The sequence below is a fragment of the Silurus aristotelis genome, assembly GCF_946808225.1.
Source record: "Silurus aristotelis genome assembly, chromosome: 17".
Classification (NCBI taxonomy): domain Eukaryota; kingdom Metazoa; phylum Chordata; class Actinopteri; order Siluriformes; family Siluridae; genus Silurus; species Silurus aristotelis.
In genome coordinates this window covers 17,084,449-17,107,980 of record NC_139590.1, presented here as the reverse complement: position 1 = coordinate 17,107,980, position 23,532 = coordinate 17,084,449, and the positions used below count along the sequence as shown (strand labels likewise).

General features: G+C 39.4%; 1 protein-coding gene and 1 long non-coding RNA gene across 4 annotated transcripts in view; one reads left to right on the top strand and one right to left on the bottom strand.

Annotated features, from left to right (window-relative positions):
• LOC310739802 overlaps positions 1–23,532 on the bottom strand; it is a 351,802-nt gene that overhangs the window by 17,928 nt on the left and 310,342 nt on the right. The window lies entirely within an intron of this gene.
• The window catches only part of LOC310739726 (arf-GAP with dual PH domain-containing protein 1), a 42,738-nt gene that overhangs the window by 11,942 nt on the left and 7,264 nt on the right, over positions 1–23,532 (top strand). For 2 of the 3 annotated variants that reach the window (XM_083565936.1, XM_083565937.1), the window contains exons 2-5: positions 1,166–1,296; positions 12,336–12,427; positions 16,830–16,912; positions 23,147–23,259. In XM_083565936.1, the coding sequence (XP_083422062.1) occupies positions 1,166–1,296; positions 12,336–12,427; positions 16,830–16,912; positions 23,147–23,259 (419 nt within the window). Of the gene's footprint in view, positions 1–1,165; positions 1,297–8,524; positions 10,651–10,949; positions 12,208–12,335; positions 12,428–16,829; positions 16,913–23,146; positions 23,260–23,532 lie in introns of those variants that run through there. The other variant, XM_083565938.1, reaches the window with a different exon arrangement.

Here is a 23,532-nt window from a genome sequence, read left to right as displayed (position 1 = left end):
TCTTTCTTTCTTTCTTTCTTTCTATTAATTTAATTAATTAATTACATAAAAAATATTTTAATATAAAGATATTTATTTATTTATTTATTTATTTATTTATTTATTTATTTATTTATTTATGTGTACTGTATTTTTCGGACTATAAGCCGCTACTTTTTTCCCCACGTTTTGAACGCGGCTTAAACAACGAAGCGGCTAATAGATGGATTTTTCCTGGGTTTTTCCCTGTTTCACAAACTTCAAGCCAAAACACTGAGCGACATAACATTAGACCAATGAAATTTCCGAACAGAAACGAAAAAATGCACTTCACCTGTGTTCTGAGCTGCACGGCATCGGGAGAAAAACTTCCACCGGTGGCGCACGACGATGACAAAAGATAAACTCCCCAGAGAAATGTGTGTGTGTGGAGGAGGGGTAGAGGCGATAAGCGGAGGCGGAGGGAAAAGTAATTTTTTACTATCACTCCTGTACACTACGTATCCCTAAACTTTAACAATTTTACTTTTTCTTCTTTGCTTATCTTAATTTTCGTCACAATCTTCGCTTTCTGGCTTCGCTTCGCCATCTAGCAGCGATGTCTCGAGCTCGTACCACAATTTTTTGCTCGCATAACAAACCAAAAAAATCGACCGAGTGACCGCTCGTACCTCGGAAAACTCGTACATTAATGCACTTGTAGGTCAAGGTACCACTGTAGTTGTGAAAGGAAGGAGGAAGACAGTGAACAATGACTTACTTGGTAGGCTACTGTTTAGATACAAGCTGTTGTAGCGCGTTGAGTCTGGGTTAAGGGAGCTCACTAAAACTCCAGTTGCAACAGTAATCATATAAGCACAGACAGGTTTCCAAAACTCGTGCTTTTTTATTTTTCTTGGCAACAGCGTTATGGGTTAGTCAAAGAAACTTAGAAATGAGCATCAGAAAATAAAAAGGACATAATCCTCAGTCTTGAACACATGCAGTAAAAGCGGGAGAATGCAGTGGTATGCTATTCCCAAAATACCGCTATGCTTCTAATAGAAGCGCAACATATTGCATTTAGTGTCTTTCGTTAAAGCCTGTGTAAAGTTCATTAGTTTCAGTATAGACAGGTGCGGCTTATTTAAGGCTTATATCACGGTAATTGCAGATTGTACTTTGATGTTTTGTCTGTTTGTTTTAGGTCCAGAGTGGGCTTCGTTCACCCTGGGTGTCTTCATATGTCAGAGCTGCTCAGGAATCCACCGTAACATTCCTCAGATCAGCAGAGTCAAATCAGTCATCCTTGACCCCTGGGAGAAATCAGAGGTGGAGGTTAGTGTAATAACATAATTAATGTGCCTCTTTAATGGCTCTTAAACAAGGCTAGAAACATATTTTTTGAATGTCAAAAGACAAGTGGCAAGATATAGAAATAGCTGTCCCATATTTCTTTCTGTACTCCAAAGCTTAAAGTTTTTTTTTTTATGTTCTGCTGTTGTCAGTGTATCCATTTTTGTCCAAGCGTTGGAATTGAGCTGCTACATAGTTTAGTGTGGTGTCTGAGCACTGATCCTATGGATGTCCACATGCAGGTATAAAGGGAAGCATGTACTATTAACACAGATATAACAAATAGCATGAACTGGAGTGAGAAACAGCAACAGCCATCTATAGGATGGACAACCATCGGATCAGTTCTTTCCATTTATTTTTCCCTTACACAAGTGGATCTAGCAAAGCAAATTGGCCAGAAGGTTAGGCTCTTTCCATAGCCTAGTGAGGTTGAAACTGCCTGTCTATTGCCTGCAAACTCATGTCTGTTGATCCCAGCAGACTCCCCACTGTTTTGATATCAGCCATTTGTCAGATATACTCCTTGGCTTCGATATCTCCTGTTAAATTTATGTCAGCAATTCGTCACCGTAAACCTTGATTTTGATGCCTCCCACATTCAACTTGGCCAGGCTGTAAATCTCAAATGCTTGGGCCTGGTGCTGAGCAACACACTGAGAAAAAACTTTGCAAATGGGTGAATATGTGTACGTCAATATGTCTTTGCTAAAGTGTCTGATTTTGGGATGAGGCCAAACACAACAGTTTAGGACCTTCAACTGTGTGGTAATCAACCAATACCTAAAAGGTCAATGTGTCTGTCACTGCATTTGAGAGAGCACTCAACTCTTGCAGTGTCCAGTAAGGGCCCCAGTTCAGCATCTGGCAACTCACTGATAAAGCCAACAGCTATGTCCCTTAAAGGGTTGGTGGCTCTCATAGAGATGGACACATCAGCTCAACCTACATCAACAAGTCTGCTCTTCTGTTTGTCATTCATCTCGTAGCTTAATAAACCTCAATGCTAGAATTATATGTACTGTTATATAATGTCATATGTTGGGCACTGATGTGGGTGAGCTGAACCATACATGCCCTGGCACCAGTGCTTGACCTCACTAATGCTTTTAGGGCTCAAAATGCTCCAAGATCTAGTGGCAAGCCTTCCTGACAGAGTGAAGGTTATTCATACAGCACTGGAATGAGATTAAAAGCACATATAAGTAATGAAAAAATTCTAAGTAAATATAGTGTTATTTACCAGAAAGGCATAAGGATGAGAATCACCCCCCACCTCACACAAAAATTGACATGTGGGCTAACTGTTAATTAGCCTTACTAAGGATTACTGCTCAATCAGTTAAATGAAAAGGCAAATGAGCTGTTCAAAAACTATATGCATCTAGAAGGGCACCCAATTAATGTCTGTTGCTTAGATTTTCCCTCTTTTTCTCAGCTTCAAAGGGGCTTGCTTTTCTCTTGTAGACAATTTTTCTGATCTACTTTTAAGTCCACCTTTTTAAGTATAAGGTAGGGGAAGTAACATATGGTGTTTTTTTTATGGATGTTGAAAGAAAGGACATAACTGAGAGGCAGTTCCCAATAAGAGACCCATTGAAGTTGAAACAGTGAATCTCAGAGGTAGACTCAGTGACAGTGCCAAAACAAAGTACAAAACAAAACTTCTCTACCTATGCATTTTCCTATCCTGCCCAAAAATACAGCAGGTGGGACACTTCTCTAACCCTAGTGTGCCTACACAAACAACATCTAAGTGGGATATGTAGAGGCATGCCCAAACTACCTGTCCACATGGTGAGTTGGAAAATGGCAGTAACAGCAGGTTAACGGTGGATGTAAGGTTAAGTGTAAATGTATATGCAAAAGAGTAGTGAACTACAGACAGGGGTTTGCTTTAATTGCAGAATTTCTTGTTCCTGCTTATCTCGCTTTAATCCTCGAAGCCCCGCCTTTTTGGTGACATCTGCTTCCGCGAGAGGTGTGGCAGATCCCCTATAATGCCCCAATGAAAGGAACCGGCACTTGAATTCAAAGAAAGGCATGACGAAAGGGAGACAGAGGGCAGATAGAAAAGCAAAACTATGCAAACATGTAAGTGCTTTTGTGGACCCCCCCAAAAAACCAACCAACCAAACAAACAAACAAAAAAACTAAACAAAAACAAAGTTAGTTTGCAACAATTTTCCACAAAAAAAATAAAAAATCAGAATATACAATACAGGTTAACACACACAGGACAGTGCATCCACTACAACATGGATGAATTGGACTGTAGATTGGACTGTAGTTGATGTCAACAGTCTCCTACACTGACTCAGGAATACATTTCGCTTTTGATCATCATCACTGCACCCCGCAACATTGTATACCTGCCACAAATGGACATTCGGTGTAACCCAGATGAGGATGGGTTCCCTCTTGAGTCTGGTTCCTCTCAAGGTTTCTTCCTTATGCCATCTCGGGGAGTTTTTCCTTGCCACAGTTGCCAGTCGCCACCGGCTTGCTCATCAGGGACAAACTTACTCATAAAGAACATATTCATTTTTAATCACCGCATTATCTGTGTAAAGCTGCTTTGAGACAATGTTCATTGTTAAAAGCGCTATACAAATAAAAATTAATTGAATTGAATTGAATTACAACATTATCATTTCCCTTTTTGTGTTTTATTTCTAAGGTGTAATCTTGTACTAGTAATGCCCACCGCATCAGCTGTTGATTCTGATTATAAATACTATGCAAAAATATTAACAGATTGTGGTCAGTGTAGAAAACATGGGGCTAACCAAACGGGTAAGGTGTTCAACAACCTCAGAAAAGTTATACTGTATACTGGAGAAAGTTATCAGGAGTCACAACCGATGATATCTCAAATGCCTCGGGAGTTAAAGGAACTTGCCAGTAACCTTTTAAAAGATCAAGCTTATTAACAAATCATGCGGCTCCGACATTATCCACACAATCATACATATGCGGCAGAGGATAGGAATCCAAAACTGTGACAAAATCTAAAAGTTCCATCAAGTTTGGGGACTTACAAACAACGGAAATGGCACGATACAAATGCTGTTTAAGTGGTGTGTTATGCGTAACCTTAATGTCGTGCTGAAGAACAGAATTTTGAGTGGTTACATCTCCAAAAATAGATAGAAAATTGTGAATAAATCTTATAATGTCCTCTTTTTGCTTGCTGGATAATGAGAATGAGTGGGTCTGGAAAGCATCTCATTCAAAGTTTCTAAATTGGGCAATCTAGCAATAATAAAGAAGGACTTCTGCCCTGAAGATTCTTGCGCTTCTACATGATGGTTACCTCCAGCATGGTAGATATTACAGCTATTGGAGTCAAATGGGGTGCAAGACACCCCTCAGGTGCTTCAATTGAATGATATGCCTTTAACATATTAATGTGGCACACGGATATGTTTCTTATGCTCTGGGGATTAAATTAGTCTACATCACTTAGTTTTCTTTTCACAACATACGGACCAGAAAACCTAGCTGAGAGAGACCTGGCTAATGATGTGAGAACTTTTTTCTACCGGACTGAAACTACAGCTTTCTTATTAAATGTATGTTTAATTTTCGTCAGGGACAACTTTACGTTTTTTTTAGTGACTTCCCACGCTTTATGCAGCCTCTCACTAAAGCTAGACACATAGTCCAAGAGATTCTTTGAATCTTCACCAGAACTATCAGACATAAAGGATTATTTGAGCACCTGTAAAGGTTCATGTACCGCATGTCCAAAAACCAGCTGCGCAGGACTAAACAAAAGAGAATCCTGTACAGCTTCATGCAATGCAAATAATATAAAGGGTACCCCTTCATCCCAAACTCTACCTGTATACAAACAGTACTTTCGCAACATTGATTTTAGTGACTGGTGAAAATGCTTGAGAGCACCCTGGGACTCTCCTTAATGATAAGGACTAGAAACTACATGTTTGATCTGTAACATCATAGAGTGTGTAAAAATTTCTGAACCAAAATTAGTACCCTGATCTGACTAAATCACCTTAGGTAAGTCGAAAGTAGAGAAGAATTATAATAATGCTTGGATTAAAATTGGAGCAGTAATAAAACGTAAGGGGATAGCCTATGGAAACCGTGTAGTGGCACACACAATTGTGAGTAAAAACTGGTAACCCGACTTTGACTTTGGTAACGGGCCGACACAATCTACCAACACACGCTCATGCAGTTCTCCCATTACCGGAATAGGACACAACGGAACAGGGGGCAACAGTTTGATTAGGCTTACCGGTGGTTTGACAAACATGGCAACGGCAACAGTAATCCAGGACAATCTATTTCAAACCTGGCCCAAAATTTTTATTTTTTATTTGTGCATATGTTATGTAATGGTGCTTTTACATAACCCATCTCCAGTCTCTGACAAATAGCATAAGACCCACAGAATAAACGCACTCGACAACAGATATCAAATATATCAGCTAAAATAAACAACTTGGCTGCACAGGACCCGCTAAAGCAACGCTGAGTCACTTTGCTTAGTCTGTCTTACCTGTTTGCGCTTTAGTGACAGTTGGCTGCAATGTGTCCAGTCCTACAGCAATAAAAACGTTTACGGTTGTCCTGAACTCTAGCAGGTAATCAATTTTGTTGAATGGGTTTAGGTCTACTTTCACCTGTACTTTTAATTCTTCTTCTTCTTCTGCGCCCATTACGGGTTGCCACAGCGGATCATCCTTCTACATACTACTCTGTCCTCTACATCTGCCTCTTTCAATCCAACTACCTGCATGTCTTCCCTCACCACATCCAGAAACCTTCTCTTTGGCCTTTCTCTTTACCTCTTTCCTAGTGGCTCCATCCTCAGCATTCCCCTAACAATAAACCCCACATCCCTCCTCTGCACATGTCCAAACCATCTCAATCGGGCCTCTTTTATTTTGTCCTCAAAACATCCTACATGCACTGTCCATGATGCAATCCAACCTACACCTTGAATCAGTCTGTCGTTCTTACTGCACACTTCTCTGCTGTCACACTGTCCTCATACATGTCTTGAACCACCCTCACATACTTCTCTGCCACACCTGACTTCCGCATACAATACCACATCTCCTCTCTCGCCAGTCTTTCCTAGTTACACTCTCAACCATTTAATCTAACTCACTCCAGAATTTTTCCTCCTTCATCTCACAACCCACTTGAAGAGCCATCTTTCCATCCACACCATGATAGAACAGTTTAAACCTACCTCCAATATTTCTGGCCTTATTCCCTTTCCACTTGTTCTCCTGAACACACAACATGTCAAACTTTCTCCACTCCATAATATCAGCTATCTGTATATCATGAAGTGGAGTGTTTTTAATGAGTGAAAAAATGCTGCCATGTATAAAACTGTATGTATTTTATGACCTTTTGTAAATGTAACATCTGTCTAGGGACTGCAGGTGGAAATTAGCAATTTTTTTTTGCTATAACCTGGCACATGACATCTCTTCTTTCTTAGACCAATGTTTTCTGTGCATTGTCCCTGATTAAATAAACTCATTCATTCATTCATTCATTCATTCATTCATTCATTCATCCATTCATTCATTCATTCAACTCTCTCACTTTACCAGTCATAGTACCAACATTTGAAGTACCAACCCTAACCTCCACTCTGCTACACTTCTCCTTTTCCTGTAGACATCTTCATCCTCTCCCTCTACTCCTTTGGCCAACAGTAGACCAATTTCCACCGGTACCCTGTTGGCTAACAATAACGGTTGTTGGTAACCCAGGCCTCGACCGATCCAGTATGAAATTCTGGTTTGTAATCCGCATATTTGATTTGGCACGTTTTACGCTGGATACCCTTCCTAACGCAACCCTTCCTATTTATCCGGGCTTGGGACAGGCACTAAGAGTGCACTGGCTTGTGCAACCCTTAATGGCTGGGTTACCTGTACTTTCAGTTCTACTTAATTTAAAAACAGATTTGTGTGTGAGTGTGAACTCATCAGCAAGAACTGTTGCTTTAGAGACTGTAGAAACAGCGTGCTCATTTAGGTACACCACAACCTGTTCAGGGATATAGTTCTTAAACTCCTCCAGTATAATCAGTTCTCAGATGGACACGTAATCATTTACCTTACTTGCACTACACCACTTATCATACAAAATACCTTTCTTAAGCACAAACTTCACAAAAATCAAATCAAATCAAATTTTATTTATAGAGCGCCTTACAGCAACCAAAAGGAGCACAAGGCACTTTCCAGAAAACAACAATAGACAATAAAATATAAGAACACAATGTACATAAAATAGCAGTTGAATCAGGGGCTACGTGTTAATAGCTTGTAAGAATAAATTAGTTTTCAACTGCGATTTAAAAACACTCAGCACAGTGATGCATGGTATGTGTGCTGGAAGTGCGTCTGTAAAGTCTGTAAAGATGCTATCTATAGGTTTCGAAAGTTCAGATGGTACGACAAGTTCATAAGCTCTTAAAATTCTAGTTTTAACCAAATCATACTGAAGACTGTCTGCGAGAGATAAAGTGGAACATACTCCTTGTGCTTTGCCGACTAACTTGGATTATAACAATAGTGACCAAATAGCTTTGGGCCTATGCCACATAGTAGCAAACCTTTCAAAAACATTGAAATAGGTGTCCACTTCACTTTCCCAAAATAGAGAAAATAGTGCTATATTTATACTTAGATCAAAGCCAGAAGAATGCATTTCACTATGCTCAATCATTTGTGCGACCTGTGCGGAAACAGCAGTGGGCGGCAGGGTAAAGGAGACAGATGAAGCAGTGGTTTCAGGGGGAACCGGGTGTTGTGGCCAAACGTAAAACCAAATCTCCCTCTCTGTCTCCAGCTTGTGAATTGCCAGTTTAATCTCTGCCTAACCTGAACCTTCCATTCTGAGCATGCCTAATCATGCCGAAACCCCCGCAGATTCTTCCAATCTTGGAAAAAACGAATCATACTGAGGCATCGATCGTAGTACTTACCTCTGAGCCTTCACTCATGAAAACACCTGGCTCACCAGTCTCCGCAGCATCCTGCACCGACTTACTGGTTGTATCCACAACCGGCTGCACAAGCAACAGTCCCATTTCCACTAAACGCTCCAAAATGAACTTTTAGCATAGACCTCCAAAAATTGGGATGTTGAAGTGGCCAGCTATAACAATTAAGTCATTCTTCTTGAGAAGTCATGTTCCAAGAGCCTCATAACTCAAATTATCCAGAGAAAAATTTTAATCAAGCATCCATGTTTTAACTCGAAACCCCTATTCCTCACAAAATTCACCAGGAACAGAAAATAATCCCCACATATTCCTATATTTTTATTCCCTACGAAGACACTACATGTGATCTGTCCCAACTGCTGTCTACTATCACAAAACGACCACAATGGGATCTATTAAAAGAAAGATCCTGGACAGGCCCCACACATTACGTTACCCTTTTAAAGTCTAGGGTAGGGGAAGTAACATATGGTGTTTTTGTGATGGGTGTTGAAAGAAAAGACATGACCGAGACCTATTTCTTGTTTTGTTTCACTTTACTTTCCGTTGTAAAATACAAATGAACATGAATGAACAACAAAAAGGAGAAACAAACATTCAGGATCAATTAGCTTAAAACAGTGTCCGTGCCAAAACAAATAACAAAACAAAACAATTTCCCTACATATGTACATCCTAAACTACCCAAAAATACAGCGGGTGGCACTCGCCTCTAACCCTAGTGTGCCTACACAGAAAACTTCTACATGTCCACATGGAATTCGAAAACAGTAGTAACAGCAGGTTGATGGGGTGGATATAAGGTTAAGTATAAATGTATATGCAAAAGAGAAGTTATCGCTATTCCCCGGGGGGCAAACTAAAGACAGGGGTTTGCTTTAATTGCAGAGCAAAATTCTAGGTTCCTGCTTCTCTCGCTATCTCCCCCTTTCCTTCCTCTGTGACGGTGCTTTAATCCTCGAAGCCCCACCTCTTTGGTGATGTCTGCTAGAGGTGTGGCAGATCCCCCATAATGCCTCAATTAAAGCAACCGGCAACTGCATTTGAGGAAAGACAAGACAGGGAGACAGGGGTCAGATAGAGAAGCAAAACTATAAAAATATATAAATGCTTTTGCGATACGTAACCGTTACATTGTAGCTTACCCTTAACAAAAAAAATCTAGTCTTCACAGATTAGTGCTGCATGTACCCAGAAGTGGTGCATCAAGGCTAAAAAGCATTTGGTCAGGTCATACTCTTGCTGAAGCTACTGGCTGCTTATTTGTTATTGAAATAACCTTTTTAATTAGAATAGTATCTAGTATAGATTATACTCTAAGGATGACTGAAATATTTCGAGCAGTAGTAGTAAATAATTTGTTGTTCCAATGCAAGTGGCTACTTGCCTGCAAAACCACAGGGGTGTCTATTAGGATGGGATATTAAAAAGTAGGTAATAAACAATTTGATTTGGTATTTTCTCATGGAGGGGGAGAAATATAGAAAATCCATTCTAGCAGTCATAATATAGTAAATGATACAATAATCCCTGGTACCTATGTAAACTGAATAATGAAGTCTGATTTAGTCTCATCTGACCCACACACATAATTCCAGTTAAATTTGTGATTGTGACACAGTTAAGTTGCTGTTGTTGTGGTTGTTGCTTCGGAAGGTCTGTTGTGCAACCCTTTCAAACAGCTTGATGTTAATGGAGATGGTGGCTAGCAAATGATTTTAAACTGTCACAAGATCTGTCTATGTTATCACCATGTTTACATGTGCATAGCCAATAAAGCATTTAAACATAATTTGGCAGTAGTTAAAATGCATTTAAAATGAAAATTGGTGCATCTGCTGCATTTACTTTCATTATGTAAACTGTTTTTCTATCAAATTCTCTTCCTGTTTATTTCATTTGCTTGAGTTAAAATTAAATAAGTTAATCTTGGGTGACTAGAATTGAGTTCTAGCTCTGCAAGTATGCCAGGCTGTCCCCAAAACAGTAATTGGCAGTGCCTCTACATGTATGATTTTTGGGAATTTCTTGCCTTCAAGCAGGAGAATTCGAGAATTCTGGTTGTGGAATAAAGTAGCTTTTCCGTGGCAGTATTTTTGAGTCTTGACTCTGCCTTCCTCAGTGCTGATGTTTCTACTGCAGTTTAGGCTTTGTCCCTGTCTTCTACTATCGCCAGCAAAGCTTTTAAAGGAACACAATTCATTAGACTATGAACTAACAGAGATTTTTTTTTATGAGCAAGGAGGAAACAGTTGAATAATTTAAAGATGAAAAAATATAGCTGTTTGCACAGTTATGTGAAATAATGCTTTATTGAGAAGGCAGTAGTTTTTATAGCAAGTATTACTTAATTATTGTTATTCATAAATACTTTTTCAAGAAGAAGAACACACCTTCTTAAAACGTTAAAAACCACATGGTCTACACACCAATCAAAAGTTAGAATGACAAAATTATATTGGGTTTGGCAGATATTTTAACTTACAGTATGTGGCTTTTGTTAGCTGTGCTTTGTATACATTTATGCTATTTTTTAAATCTATGATCGCAGAATGTTCAGGTAGTTGCAGAGGTATCTGCTTTCATATGTGCACCTAACGTAACGCAATTTTTACTTTCCATATAGACACTATTTTAGGCGAGCAAATATACACTGTCATGACTCACAGGCATTTCATGTTGCCCAGATGTGCCCTGTTAAACTGATCCTTAAACTATTATTTCTACTCTTATTTCTACTCTTCTACTCTAAATTGTTTTTAATTTGTGAAGACTAGATTTTTTTAAAGGGTAAGCCACAAAGAAAAAAATGTCTATATGAGAAAAGAAAACCCTTTTGAATCTGAAAAAAAGAGGGAAAATCAGTGACAAGTCACAAAATGCAGCAATTTGGAATATCCTGAATAAGAAAGAAACCACTGGTGTACTGAGAAACAGACATGAACTGGGTCAGCCATTGAAAACAACAGTTAGAAACATTGTGAGGACTGTGAAGAAAATCCCCAAAAAAACAGTTGCATCAGCAACAACCTCTACAGGGCAGATGGGAATGTATCACAAACCACCATTCTAAAGTTTGGAGGAAAAAATTATTTGCTCACTGTCCAAAACATACTAGCTCCTCCATAAAACATGGTGAAGGAAGTGTCATGGATTGGTCTGCATGGCTAGAACTGAAAGATTCTTATAATATTTAGTGATGATGTAACTCATGATGGTAGAAATAAAATTAAATGAATTTAAATTAATCTGGAGGAACTTTATCATGCAGCAAGACAATGATCTTAAACATACTGCAAACTCAACAAATGACTTTATTATGGGAAAAGTAAAAAGTTTTTACACAAGGCAAACCAATTATTAGACCTGAAACCAGTTAAGCATGCATTTCAGTTACAGAAAATGAGGCTGTATGGACAAACCCCCTGAACATACAAGACCTGTAAAAAGAAAAACTCAAGAAAGAAGAAACCAACAATTTGTTGATGTCAGTGAGTCATAGACCTCATACAATTATTGCAAGAAATGGATATGCAACCAAATATAATTATTTCTGGGCATGTGTTTTTTGCCCAGGTTGGTGGTCTTGACCCATTTTTCTTTTTCACTTTTATCAGTACATATCTCTGCTCAGCATGATGAAAGGTCCAGGTGGGATCGCATCAATATTGAAACTTTGGTGGGCAAAGGTCCACCAAAACTGGACAGTGGAAGAATGACAATCTATTGTAGATCATGCGTCATATGTTACTCTAGTTTCCAGTGTGTAATAACCATTCAACCCTTTACTAAAGAGCGTCTTCATGTGAGAACATGTGCACACATGCATAGACAGTGAGAGAAAGAGAAAGATCGATGCAACCAACCTCCCTACCCTGCGGCTTGTATGGATTTAACTTTCAATATATATAACTGCAAAACTGCGTTTTCTTGTTTATAACTTTTGTTTTTTACATATTTTATGTGAAGCTGTTGAAATTCATGACAACTCACTGCCTGTCTCTCTCTTTAGTTGATGGCCTCCATTGGCAACAACACTGCAAAAGTCCAATATGAACAGATGGTGCCAGCCTTCTATTACATCCCAACACACACAGACTGCCAGTGAGTATACAACTAGTGTTTATATAGTCATTATATGCCTTTTGGCCTCTTGTCCAATGCCCATGTGACCTTTAACCATGCTGAAATGTATTAAAGAAATACTCCAAGTGGACTAGTCTGATAAATGCTAGTAGGTCCCAGAGAAACATGATCACACAAGTTTAGAACATGCAACAGTATTTAGTATTTAACAGTTTTACTGCCTCTGCAGAAAAGCCTAAAATGGACCGTGGCTGGATCTTCTAGCAGGACAATGATCCAAAATACACACAAAAATGGTTTACTGACCAGAAAATCAAGGTCATATGCCATGGCCATTCCAGTTCTCTGACTTGAATGAAATGTGAAGGATTTCTCTCACTCTTCGCGGTTCTTGCCCCGCTTTTTGCCAAGGCGAGGCGAAGCGGTGATCCACGTTGTGGGGTTCATTCTGCATTTTTTTCTTCTCCTTGTGGAGGGAACGCTGTGCTCCACCTTTCTTCCTCCGAGGAGGGGGAGGGTATGGATGCCAGCTAACTCACCTATTTGAAAGCTTTTGAAGGTGGTTACTTGTGCTGTTGCCAAGCTTATAATCGCTTCGCCAGATGAAAAGCAGAAGCACCATTCGCCAAGTAAGCTGGACGAAACACTCACTGCCTCCACAAGGCAGACCTTCTGGAGCAACCCATACTCAGCCCTTCTCTTAAGTTCCAATGTTTTCCTCTATGCAATTGCAGTAGGGCTGAAGGAGTGCGGCTATGAGGTGATACCGTGGGTTCAAGAGACGCTAGTTGGCTATCTCTATCCGGGTGCTGCATCATCCCTTAAGGCAGTGGTCCCCAACCCCCGGGTGCCGGTCTGCGGGTCAATTGGCACCGGGCCGGACAGAAAAATATATAACTTTCATTATTTCTGTTTTATTTATTATCTGATTCTGAACTATGTTTTATTTTGGAAAATTACTGGATTCTCTTCGCCACATCTGTCTATAACTCACTCTTGATGTATGTGAAGATGCCTTGGTCACATGTCTTACCTACATCTGCTACCTTCTCAAAGGGGCTGCTTCGGCCGCTAACACATAATACATTACTGCTAAATTCAAACCCCCAAGTTAGCAAAATGAACAAACAACAACACAGTGGATTTACATTTATTATATTTAGAAAATGCCAGTTTTTATGCCGGTCGTATTATTTTATTTTGTTGCATTTATCCGCCACACCTTAAAGGCCAATCCGTGAAAATATTGTCCGACATTAAACCGGTCCGTGAAAATATTGTTCGACATAAACCATAAAAAAAGGTTGGGGACCGTTGCCTTAAGGCACCGGCACTGCCCACTAGGCCCCTTTGGACTTTCTCGGTTTCGGTGGGCAAGGCTTACACGGCAGCTGGTCAGCCGCTTATCAGGCTGACCTACTTCAAGAGCTGGATGAGGGAGCTATTACGGGGCTGACAATATTCCGTACTATGGAACTGGCTCTCAGGGCTACTTAGGAGACCGCTGGGGCCATTGGCCAGTACATGTCAGCGCTCATGGACACAGAGAGGCATTTGTAGTTTAGCCTGTGTACTTTGGCGATAGCGTAAATACGGTCATTGGTCATGGTCATTAATTGGTGGCGTTCCAGCACTACCTCCCTTGCTGTTAAGGCCAAAAACACGGTGTGCCTCTCAGTATACAGTGCCTATCTCTCTTCTGCACCCTCAGGAGGTCGGCTTGTTAACCCTGCCACATATGGTGTTTCAGGGCACAGCGATCTCCAGCGAGTGCATCCCTCAACCTCCGCCCAGGACTGTAGTAGGACTTAGTGGTTACAGAGGCTGTGTCTGTGGCCCCTGAGGGGGCACAGCTTGTAGCATCTGGTCTCTCTGCTGATGTAGTGGAAACTATTCCCCAATCCAAAGCTTCCTCCACGAGGAGGTCATATGCCGCAAAATGGTGCCTGTGGTGCGAGCCAGTGCTTTTCTCTCCCTCAAACTGAGCACTGGACACATACATCCACAGAACAGAACGGTGGAGAAAGTCAGAGCAGCTGTTTGTCTGCTACAGTCCCTTAAAAAATTAGCTCCATGCATACTAGCAGACCCTCAGAGTCCTCTGGTCCCCCCGCATCTGTCAAGGTCAGAGCTCACGCCACTCGGAGTTTGGTGGCCTCTAAGGCCTGGTCCTCTGGAGCATCTCTCCAAGAAATTTGCAACGCTATGGGCTGGTCCACCCTACTGACCTTCATCATAGGGCCACTCCTGGCTCTTCTTTCCTTCGGCCTAGCTGTGCCCATCCACTCTAGGCAGGGACTGATCAGTCTGGCGGTATTGTACGCTCGTTCACAAAGTGTTGTTGACGCAGCTCGAGTTCCTGAAATGGAACATCTCTAGGTTACGTAAGTTTTTTCACAAAATATCTTTGTTGTGCCACAACTACTGGCATGCTTTTACTCCCATTGCCAAGATAACAGCTCTGAGTCTTTTCCTATTATGCCTAATGAGGTTAGAGCATTCATGGCAAGAGATCATCTCTAGGTTACGTATGTAACCCTGGTTCCCTGAGGGATCTAGACGCTGTGTTTTCAGGCCACACTCCCTGCATCCCTGCAGTGCTTCCTTCCATTTCAGAAGCTAGCGTTGTCCCCACAGCATGTGCTTTTGTAGCTTCCTGGTCGTGACGTCACCCTTTCCATTGGTCAAATTACACACGTGATTTAGAGCGTGGACACATGAAAGCATTACCAAAGCGTTGTTGAAGCAGCGTCTCGTTCCCTAAGGGAACCAGGGTTACATACGTAACCTAGAGATGATCTCTTGCCATGAATGCTCTAACCTCATTAGGCATAATAGGAAAAGACTCAGAGCTGTTATCTTGGCAATGGGAGTAAAAGCATGCCAGTAGTTGTGGCACAACAAAGATATTTTGTGAAAAAACTTAAAAGTAAAGTAAAAAGTAAAAAGGTTAAAATTTTCACAACATTGTTAGCTCATGTTTATGAAGCGTGCCAATGGTGGGCATTGTATGCCAGCAAGGACTTTAGTATTAACACCACTCAGGTTCTTTTTTGGTTTTTTAATTTTATATTAATATTGCTTAAACTTAACACCTCTGTGGTTCCCACAGTTGTAGTCTATTATAGTGAATATACTGAAGCTTGCCGGGTAAACTACCAACCTCTTTAGTCATGCTAATTTAAGACTTCACTAGAAGTGGCCATATTACAAGACGTTTTACTTGTTTGTTTTGTCATCATTTGTTTGTTTTCACATAATTTGTGATTATGGCCTATATTTATAAGATGGTAGATTTATTTTACAGGGTAAACCAGTAACAGCAAGGTTAGTAGAAAATAGTTTTCAGGTTTGCTATATAGTTATTTATTCTCCCTTATTCACACTTGGCCAGATAATGGCCATTGCACTAGGTTTGCAAAAAATAGCATTCAGTTAATCAGTTTTAGTTTTAGTTACAAACATTTAGAAAATTGGCAGTTATATATCTTCTGGCAAAGATCAGTGATCCAGCTGAAATGTACAACACACATACACACTAACTCACACGCACACTAACTCACACGCACACACACACACACACACACACACACACACACACACACACACACACACACACACACACACTGCAAGTATGTTCTTTTCTGAGTTAGCACATAGTGGAAATCACACTACTTAAGAATGTTGTCTCTGATAATACTGTCACACTGTATGAAGCCCTGTTATGTCTCTTGTGTGCAGTTTTGTTAACAGGCCTGCTGTGGTAAATTTTTTATAATTTACACTGATACAAATACAACTACATGCAAAGCATTGAGTTATGTTGGGTTCATGAGGTGCGAAATCTCTAAAACTAAACGGAAGGAAGTAGAGTCTGTATGTGTGTGTGTGTGTGTGTGTGTGTGTGTGTGTGTGTGTGTGTGTGTGTGTGTGCGCGCGTGTTATACCTATTGAATCAACTTCTAGTTCTTCTGCTGCCTTGTAGTGTCCCCTTGATACCACACATTATCTGGTAAATGCTACAATGCATTTACTAGATATATTTATGAATACATTTCATGCTGCTTAGAACCTGTGCTTGTTTAATTCAATACTGTAATCATGTTAGGTTATGCCTGGGCCAATGTAAACAATATAACTTGGGTATAAAAGGGTTATGAAGGTTACTGTTATATAATAATAATTCTGTGGATTTTGGACATGCAGATATTTTAATTGGAATGACAATGTCAGTAGACAAATATAATATGTGCACATGGGCCAATAATGAAGTTCTGCTCCTGGCTATTAAAGAAGATGCAAAACAGCTCATGTGATAGAGTTATAGGGTTAGGGTTAGGGTTAGGGTTAGGGTTAGGGTTAGGGTTAGGGTTAGAAAAAGCAAGAATATGAATTGAGCATGTGCCTTTGCCCCTCACAGGCTGCTGCGGGAACAATGGATCCGAGCCAAGTATGAGAGGAACGAGTTTATTAATGTGGAGAGACAAGAGCCATACTCAGCAGGTAAGATAATATTTTGGCTTCTCTTTGACTGATACTCTCACATACCCACTCTATGTACATATACATATACACTCTCCATGCTCAGCCTGGATCCATTGATTACCAAAGTGTGTGTGTGTGTGTGTGTGTGTGTGTGTGTGTGTGTGTGTGTGTGTGTGTGTGTGTTAATGTTTATGTGTGTGTGTGTGTGTGTGTGTGTGTGTGTGTGTGTGTGTGTGTGTGTGTGTGTCTGTGTGTCTGTGTTCCTGTGTGTGTCTGTGTGGGGTGTCAGAGGGTACAGAGGGGCAGGGAAGGTAGTAAGAGTAGTAATAACAAATACAGTTTTATTTGCATCACAAATGCATTAAAATAATATTTAATTTATTTGCATTGTTTTCAATTCTTATTAAAATATTAATGAATTTACAGTATTATTATACTGATACAGACAAACTGGAGATTAGCAGTACAGCTTCAATAGGCATTAACATTGTATAAAAGCAAAGAAAATAATTTAAACAATCTTGGCCTGCTTGTATGCCAAACGTTAATGGTTTTCTTTTTAGCTCTTGTTGCAGGTATTTGACTTAGTGTAAAAATGTAGTGTAAAAATCCACCAATTTTGATCATGCAGGAATAGATTACATGATTAGATTGAAATCTCAACTGCTTTAATATTTCCTGTATCAGAATCAGGTTTATTAGCCAAATGTGTTGACACACACAAGGAATTTGGTTCCAGTTGACATAAATAAAAGTACAGCCTTAAATAACATTATACATTTAGCTTAGACTATATAAGACAAAACAGACAATAAAAAGACAATATGGACAAAACTATATATATATATATATATATATAATAAACTTTCTTTTCGGCTTCTCCCGTTAGGGGTCGCCACAGCGGATCCTCCGCACGTTTGATTTGGCACATGTTTTACGCTGGATGCCCTTCCTAACGCAACCCTCCCCAATTTATCCGGGCTTGGGACCGGCACTAAGAGTGGCTGGGGATGGTTCCCTGACCGGGGATCGAACCCGGGTCGCAGCGATGAGAGCGCTGCATCTTAACCACTAGACCACCAGGGGATATATATATATAATACAAGTATTAAATAGAACACAATATACAGAGTAAATGACAGATTAGTAATGTACATAAAGTGTGAGAGTGCAAATAGCAGTATTATGTGTCACGTAAGATAAAGTGGTTACTTTATAACTATTTTACAATATACAACAGCAACAGTGTGTGTAACATATGGGAATGAAATGATGACTGGCGGTTCTCATAATGCAGAATTAATAGATATGAAGCAGGGAATATCATTAGACCAGTTGTTAATGAGCACCAAAGATTTTTGCTGTTTTAACTGTTTGCTGCAGTCTGTTTCTATCCTGTTTTAATGCTGCTCCAAACCAAATGGTGATGGATGTGCACAGGACGGATTCATAGCTGCAGTGTAGAACTGTATCAACAGCTCATGTGGCATACTTCCTTAATTGGCATAGAAAGTACATCCTCTTCCCTTTTTAGAATAGAGTTTAAGTTGGACTCCCATTTCAGGTCTTGGGAAATGGTAGTTCCCAGAAACTTGAAGGTCTCTGCAGATTACACAGGGATGTTGAATATTATATTAGTATATGCACACTGCATACGGTATAGCATATACTAGTGTTGTAGGCTAGACATTGTTCACATATAGTTCAAATAGTTACTTACTTGCATGTAAAACACATATTTTATTATTTTCATGCACCCACCCAAAGATTTTAGTTTTCAATTTCAATTAGTTTTATTTTTGTATTTCTTATAACACATCCTTGTAATGTGAATGATGCTCTGGCACCCAAACACACAAACACCATATTCTTTATCAAAGTCTTATCAACGTTCTTGTGTGGCTGCATAATTTCACACACCAACCAACCAAGCAGTCCTCACCTATGTGCTGTTTATAGGCTAAGATCGAAAGAAGTGATGAAACTTAAAGAAACAGGTGTGGTTTTTGCTTTCAAGCTTCAGTTAAGCAATCTATACCACCTTCTGTTAACTAGCCTTAATCTTTCCTTGTACCTCACAAGGAAAGTTATTAGAATGTGAGCAACAAAAGAGTTTGGTGACTCCTGCTTGTGCCAGCGGTGCACGAGTGGAGGGCGGAGCTGCAGCTGATCAGAAGAATCATCAGCTGGCACAATGCAACAAAAATTTTACTAAACTATCCATAAGAAAATGTTTTTAATGCTGTGAATTTGTTATTGTTGTTATTAGGCCAAATTTAAGTGCCCTTCGAATGGTCTTAATAAAAGTCTTTTTACAAAAGAGGATGGAATGTTATTTTTACATTGCACTAGCAGGATGGTATTTTGCATAAGTAGCTGTTATGATTTAACTACAGTAAGGCCTTTGTAAAATGTCTAAAACTTACAGGCAGGCGATGCCATTACAGAATGAGCCAAACTCAGTTCTTCCTTTAAATTGATTAATTGTGCTACTCTAAGCAGCACTGCAAAAATAGCTTTTCATTTTTCACCCTTCTGAAGAAGCTACAGTAGTGGCTTGTGGTATGAACTTCCAGATTTAAAAACACCTAAAACATACTAAAGCGTAATTCTGTGTATTTTGTATATTTGATGTGACGGGCTTATATTGTACAGGTTTTGTTTTGAATTCTTGACTGAAGCTTCAGAATGTAATGTCTAGAGAATGTCTAGAGGTAGTTTGAGGTAGTGGTATTTACCTAACAGATAGGAAAAAGCTGGAGTTGTGTTTGTTTAGTTAGACTGCCTCTCACTCTCATCTTTTACATGTTTTTATTGTGGTTATTAAAGCTTATTTGAAGTCTTCCCCCTTCCTGTTGTGTCTTTATTATTGTCTTTATTTAATTATAATGTCTAATTTCAGTGAGACAGAAAAGGGTTTGAGGGGCTTAATGTGAAAGACCTGATCAGTAATACAGGACCATAAAGTTGGATCATGATCTGTCATAGATAACACATACTTCATTGTTGTGCTATTATTCTGTTTGTTATCATTGCTACAGGAAATGCAGACTTACAGATTATATGTACACCCAATATCCATATGCGTGCAGTGATTTAATGTATTGGATCTCAGTTATCATTTGGTCATTTACAATTTGGAAGGCTAATGACTAAAACTATTTGAAGGCTATTCCATAACTAAGAGTATTTGAAGGGAAATGGATTTACAGTATGGAGGCTCATAAAAGACTATGTAGGAGAGACATATAAGCTAACAAACAGGAAATACAGCTGATCTGCTGCTACATGCAGATCACTGGTGGATAGCACAAGACTCAATGCTGGATTCTTTTTTTAATTCTTCCACTATAAACACTTATCAATCAATCAATCAATCAATCAATTAATCAATCAATCAAATTTTATTTGTCACATACACATACATACAGAGTACGACATGCAGTGAAATTCTGTTTGTTACCATTGCTACAGGAAATGCAGACTTACAGATTATATGTACTTACTGAATATTTACATGATATAAACCTGAAATATCCCTGAAATATCAGGGAAGAAAAAACATTCATGGCGTAGCCTGGTTATTCAGTACATTCAGGTATCTAGCTTCAGAAGATGGCAAATCTGGACTCATTGGACCATAGGATCTTTTTTCATTGCTCCACAGTCCAGTTTTTATGCTCTTGTGCTCTTAGTTTTTATGCTCTTGTACGAATTGAAGTTTTTCCAATTAGCCTCACTATTTCCACTGCTAAGCTGTGTAAGCAAATATTTTGACTCTTGTGAAAGACAGTAACAGCTTAATTACATTATGGTTTGACTATGTTTTGGTGTTCACTTGCAACTGCACTCACCCCTGCCACCTGAAAAAAATTCTCTTCAAACTAGAGACTGGACTCAATATCAACTCAAGGTCTTTTAAGGCTGCACTCAGTGTAACTGAAAAATACTGTCCAAAATTACTAAATAATCAGAAATCTTAATCTGGAGCTATGCCCCTTTTAGAAAGAACATATAATCTGGATTAAACATATAAAATTTACTCAACATTCAGTGTCCAGTGTTTTAGCAGATTTTCAGGAAATACATTTTGTCTGCTACTGCACGCCCCTCAAGATCTTCCACTCCGATCCATGTAAGCCATGTCATCATGGAGCTTGCTTAGTTAAGTGCATTTGCAGTTTTTTATTGTTGATTTTTAGCTTGAATTTTTTAATAAATGTAATTTTTCTAATCGATAACGCAATGTAATAAATAGTAAGATTATGAGAACATGCGTAGTTGTTTGGGAGGAATGATGAGGGTGCATTCATTGTTCCTGTTGAACACACTGCTTGAGGCAGCAGCATAGCTGAGTTGCCTTATCTTTGAGTTTTTAGGTTTTCTTGTGACTGTCTGCTTTGTGCTCTTCTCAGTGCTCTTTAGTTTGCAGGCAGTGAAGAAAGTTGCATCAGTGTGATTGCTGCCATTTCTGTTCCGTGGTGGGTTGTTTTACTCTTTCCAAATCACTTGGAGTTCTTTAGTCAGTGATCATGTCCAAAATTGTACATTTACACCCAAGGAGGCTTTGAGGCTTGTTATCACTTAATTAATAAACACCAAATAGGTAAATACATCTCTGTAGAGCACTGCCTTCTGTCCATTAAAATTTTAGTGAAATATTCCCTTGGCAAAATATCACAAATCATTTCACATAAGTGGCTGCTAACGAACAGGAGGAAGGGACAACAAGAAGCACATTTTTAAAAGAGGAACATTCACTCAGTAGTGAGCATAAACATGACTGCTAGAAATTCTTTGGTGACTTGTGCACTAGTTCTATCAGTGACTTAATCCACCTCTTAATACCACCACTATGAGTGGCTGAAACCTGATTGGACTAAAAATCGAACATCCACATACACGTACTGGAAGCAGTGCAGCCAAGAAAAACGCTAGAAAATAAAGAGAAGAAACTGTTGAGAATAAATTAATACAATGTGATAGAACAAATATTAGAATTTAGGTTGTAAATGTAGGTCAGTGCTTTTTATAGTGTTTAGGCCAGCAGAGAAGGCTTTGCTTGCCCTGACCGCCCGCCACTGAGTTCTATTTCAAATGAGATACAGAGTTGAATAATAATAATTTGTTCTCAAAGGCTATGTCTCTTTCAACTCATTGCTAAATTCTGAAGTCTGGAACCTACAGAAATCATTACATGCTGATTTAACTTTCCTGAGATGCTTCCTCAGGCCTTTACTCTTACTAGCTTCAGTTGCTGGTTGTGGTCATTCTGCCTTAAGTTTTGCCTTCAGTAAGTAAAAAACATGTTTAGTTGTGTTGAGGTCAAGTGACTTACTCAGTTTAAGACCATTTCAATTATAAACCCTAAGAAGCTCTTGGGTTGTTTTTGTAATTTGTTTTGGGATGGCATCCCTCTGTACAAAATTGTCCTGAAGGTTGTGTTTTCTCTCTGATGTTGTTCTTGTTATTGCCACTGTTCAAATATTTATGGACTGTGTTGTACATACATGGATGGGTGGATAAAGAGATGTCTGTTACAGCAACAAGCTGGGGTGTCACAAGCAGTGTGTCTCTGTGTGTGTGTGTGTGTGTGTGTGTGTGTGTGTGTGTGTGTGTGTGTGTGTGTGTGTGTTTGTGTGTTTGTGTGTTTGTGTGTGTGTGTGTGTGTGTGTGTGTGTGTGTGTGTGTGTGTGTGTGTGTGTGTGTGTGTGTATGCCAAAATTCCTGCTTTTCCATAGGGAAATAAACAAAAAAGAAAGGGGCTCTGAGAGAGAGAATGCGTATGTGTAATAGATAGCTTTCTCTACACATTCTGCAGTATCAAGCGTCGTCTTTTCCTCCCCATATTCACACTGTTGCTCCAGTATTAGGGTTAAACCAGTGTGTGTTCACTGTGAATACCCATCTAGTCTTTCTTTGCTGAAACTAAACAGAACAAATGCAACATTTTTACACTGTCTGGAAATGTCAAAATATATGTGTAACTAAGCACAAAATGATACACAAGACTATATGTACTGTGCATGTGGGGTTTGATGGTTTGGTCTAGGGTGTTTTAAAAAGTTGGGAAGGTTTGAGCATATTGCTATGTATTGATTGCCTCTGGAAAATAGTATGATAGATAAATTATTTATGGATGTCCAAGGAAACCCATGTATGTGCTTGAAGCTTTTCAATGTTTGACGAGAAAATACATTCACTTCTATTCTTTTGACACCTTGATCTCTTAACAACTCATTCTCTTAACAGGTTACCGAGAGGGTTTTCTGTGGAAAAGAGGCAGAGACAATGGGCAGTTCCTGAGTCGAAAATTTATTCTCTCAGAACGAGAGGGGGCAATGAAGTATTTCAACAAGCATGATGTGAGTCTTTTCTCTTTTGCTCTTCATATTCCTTGGTGATCTCCGCATATGTGTGATTACACAGATCAAAAATACCAGTGGAAATGTCGAAAATGCTGACATTCTCATCATCGTGGAACGTCTGACTCTGCCCGCTTCTCCTTTCTTGAATAGTCATGCTATTAAAAGGCTTTTTTTCAATTGCTTGTTGCTGTTTCTTTCACAACCCTGTGCAGTACAAACTCAAACTGGAGAACATTGCCTTTACTGATCTCTTTTAAAGGTGTATGAAGT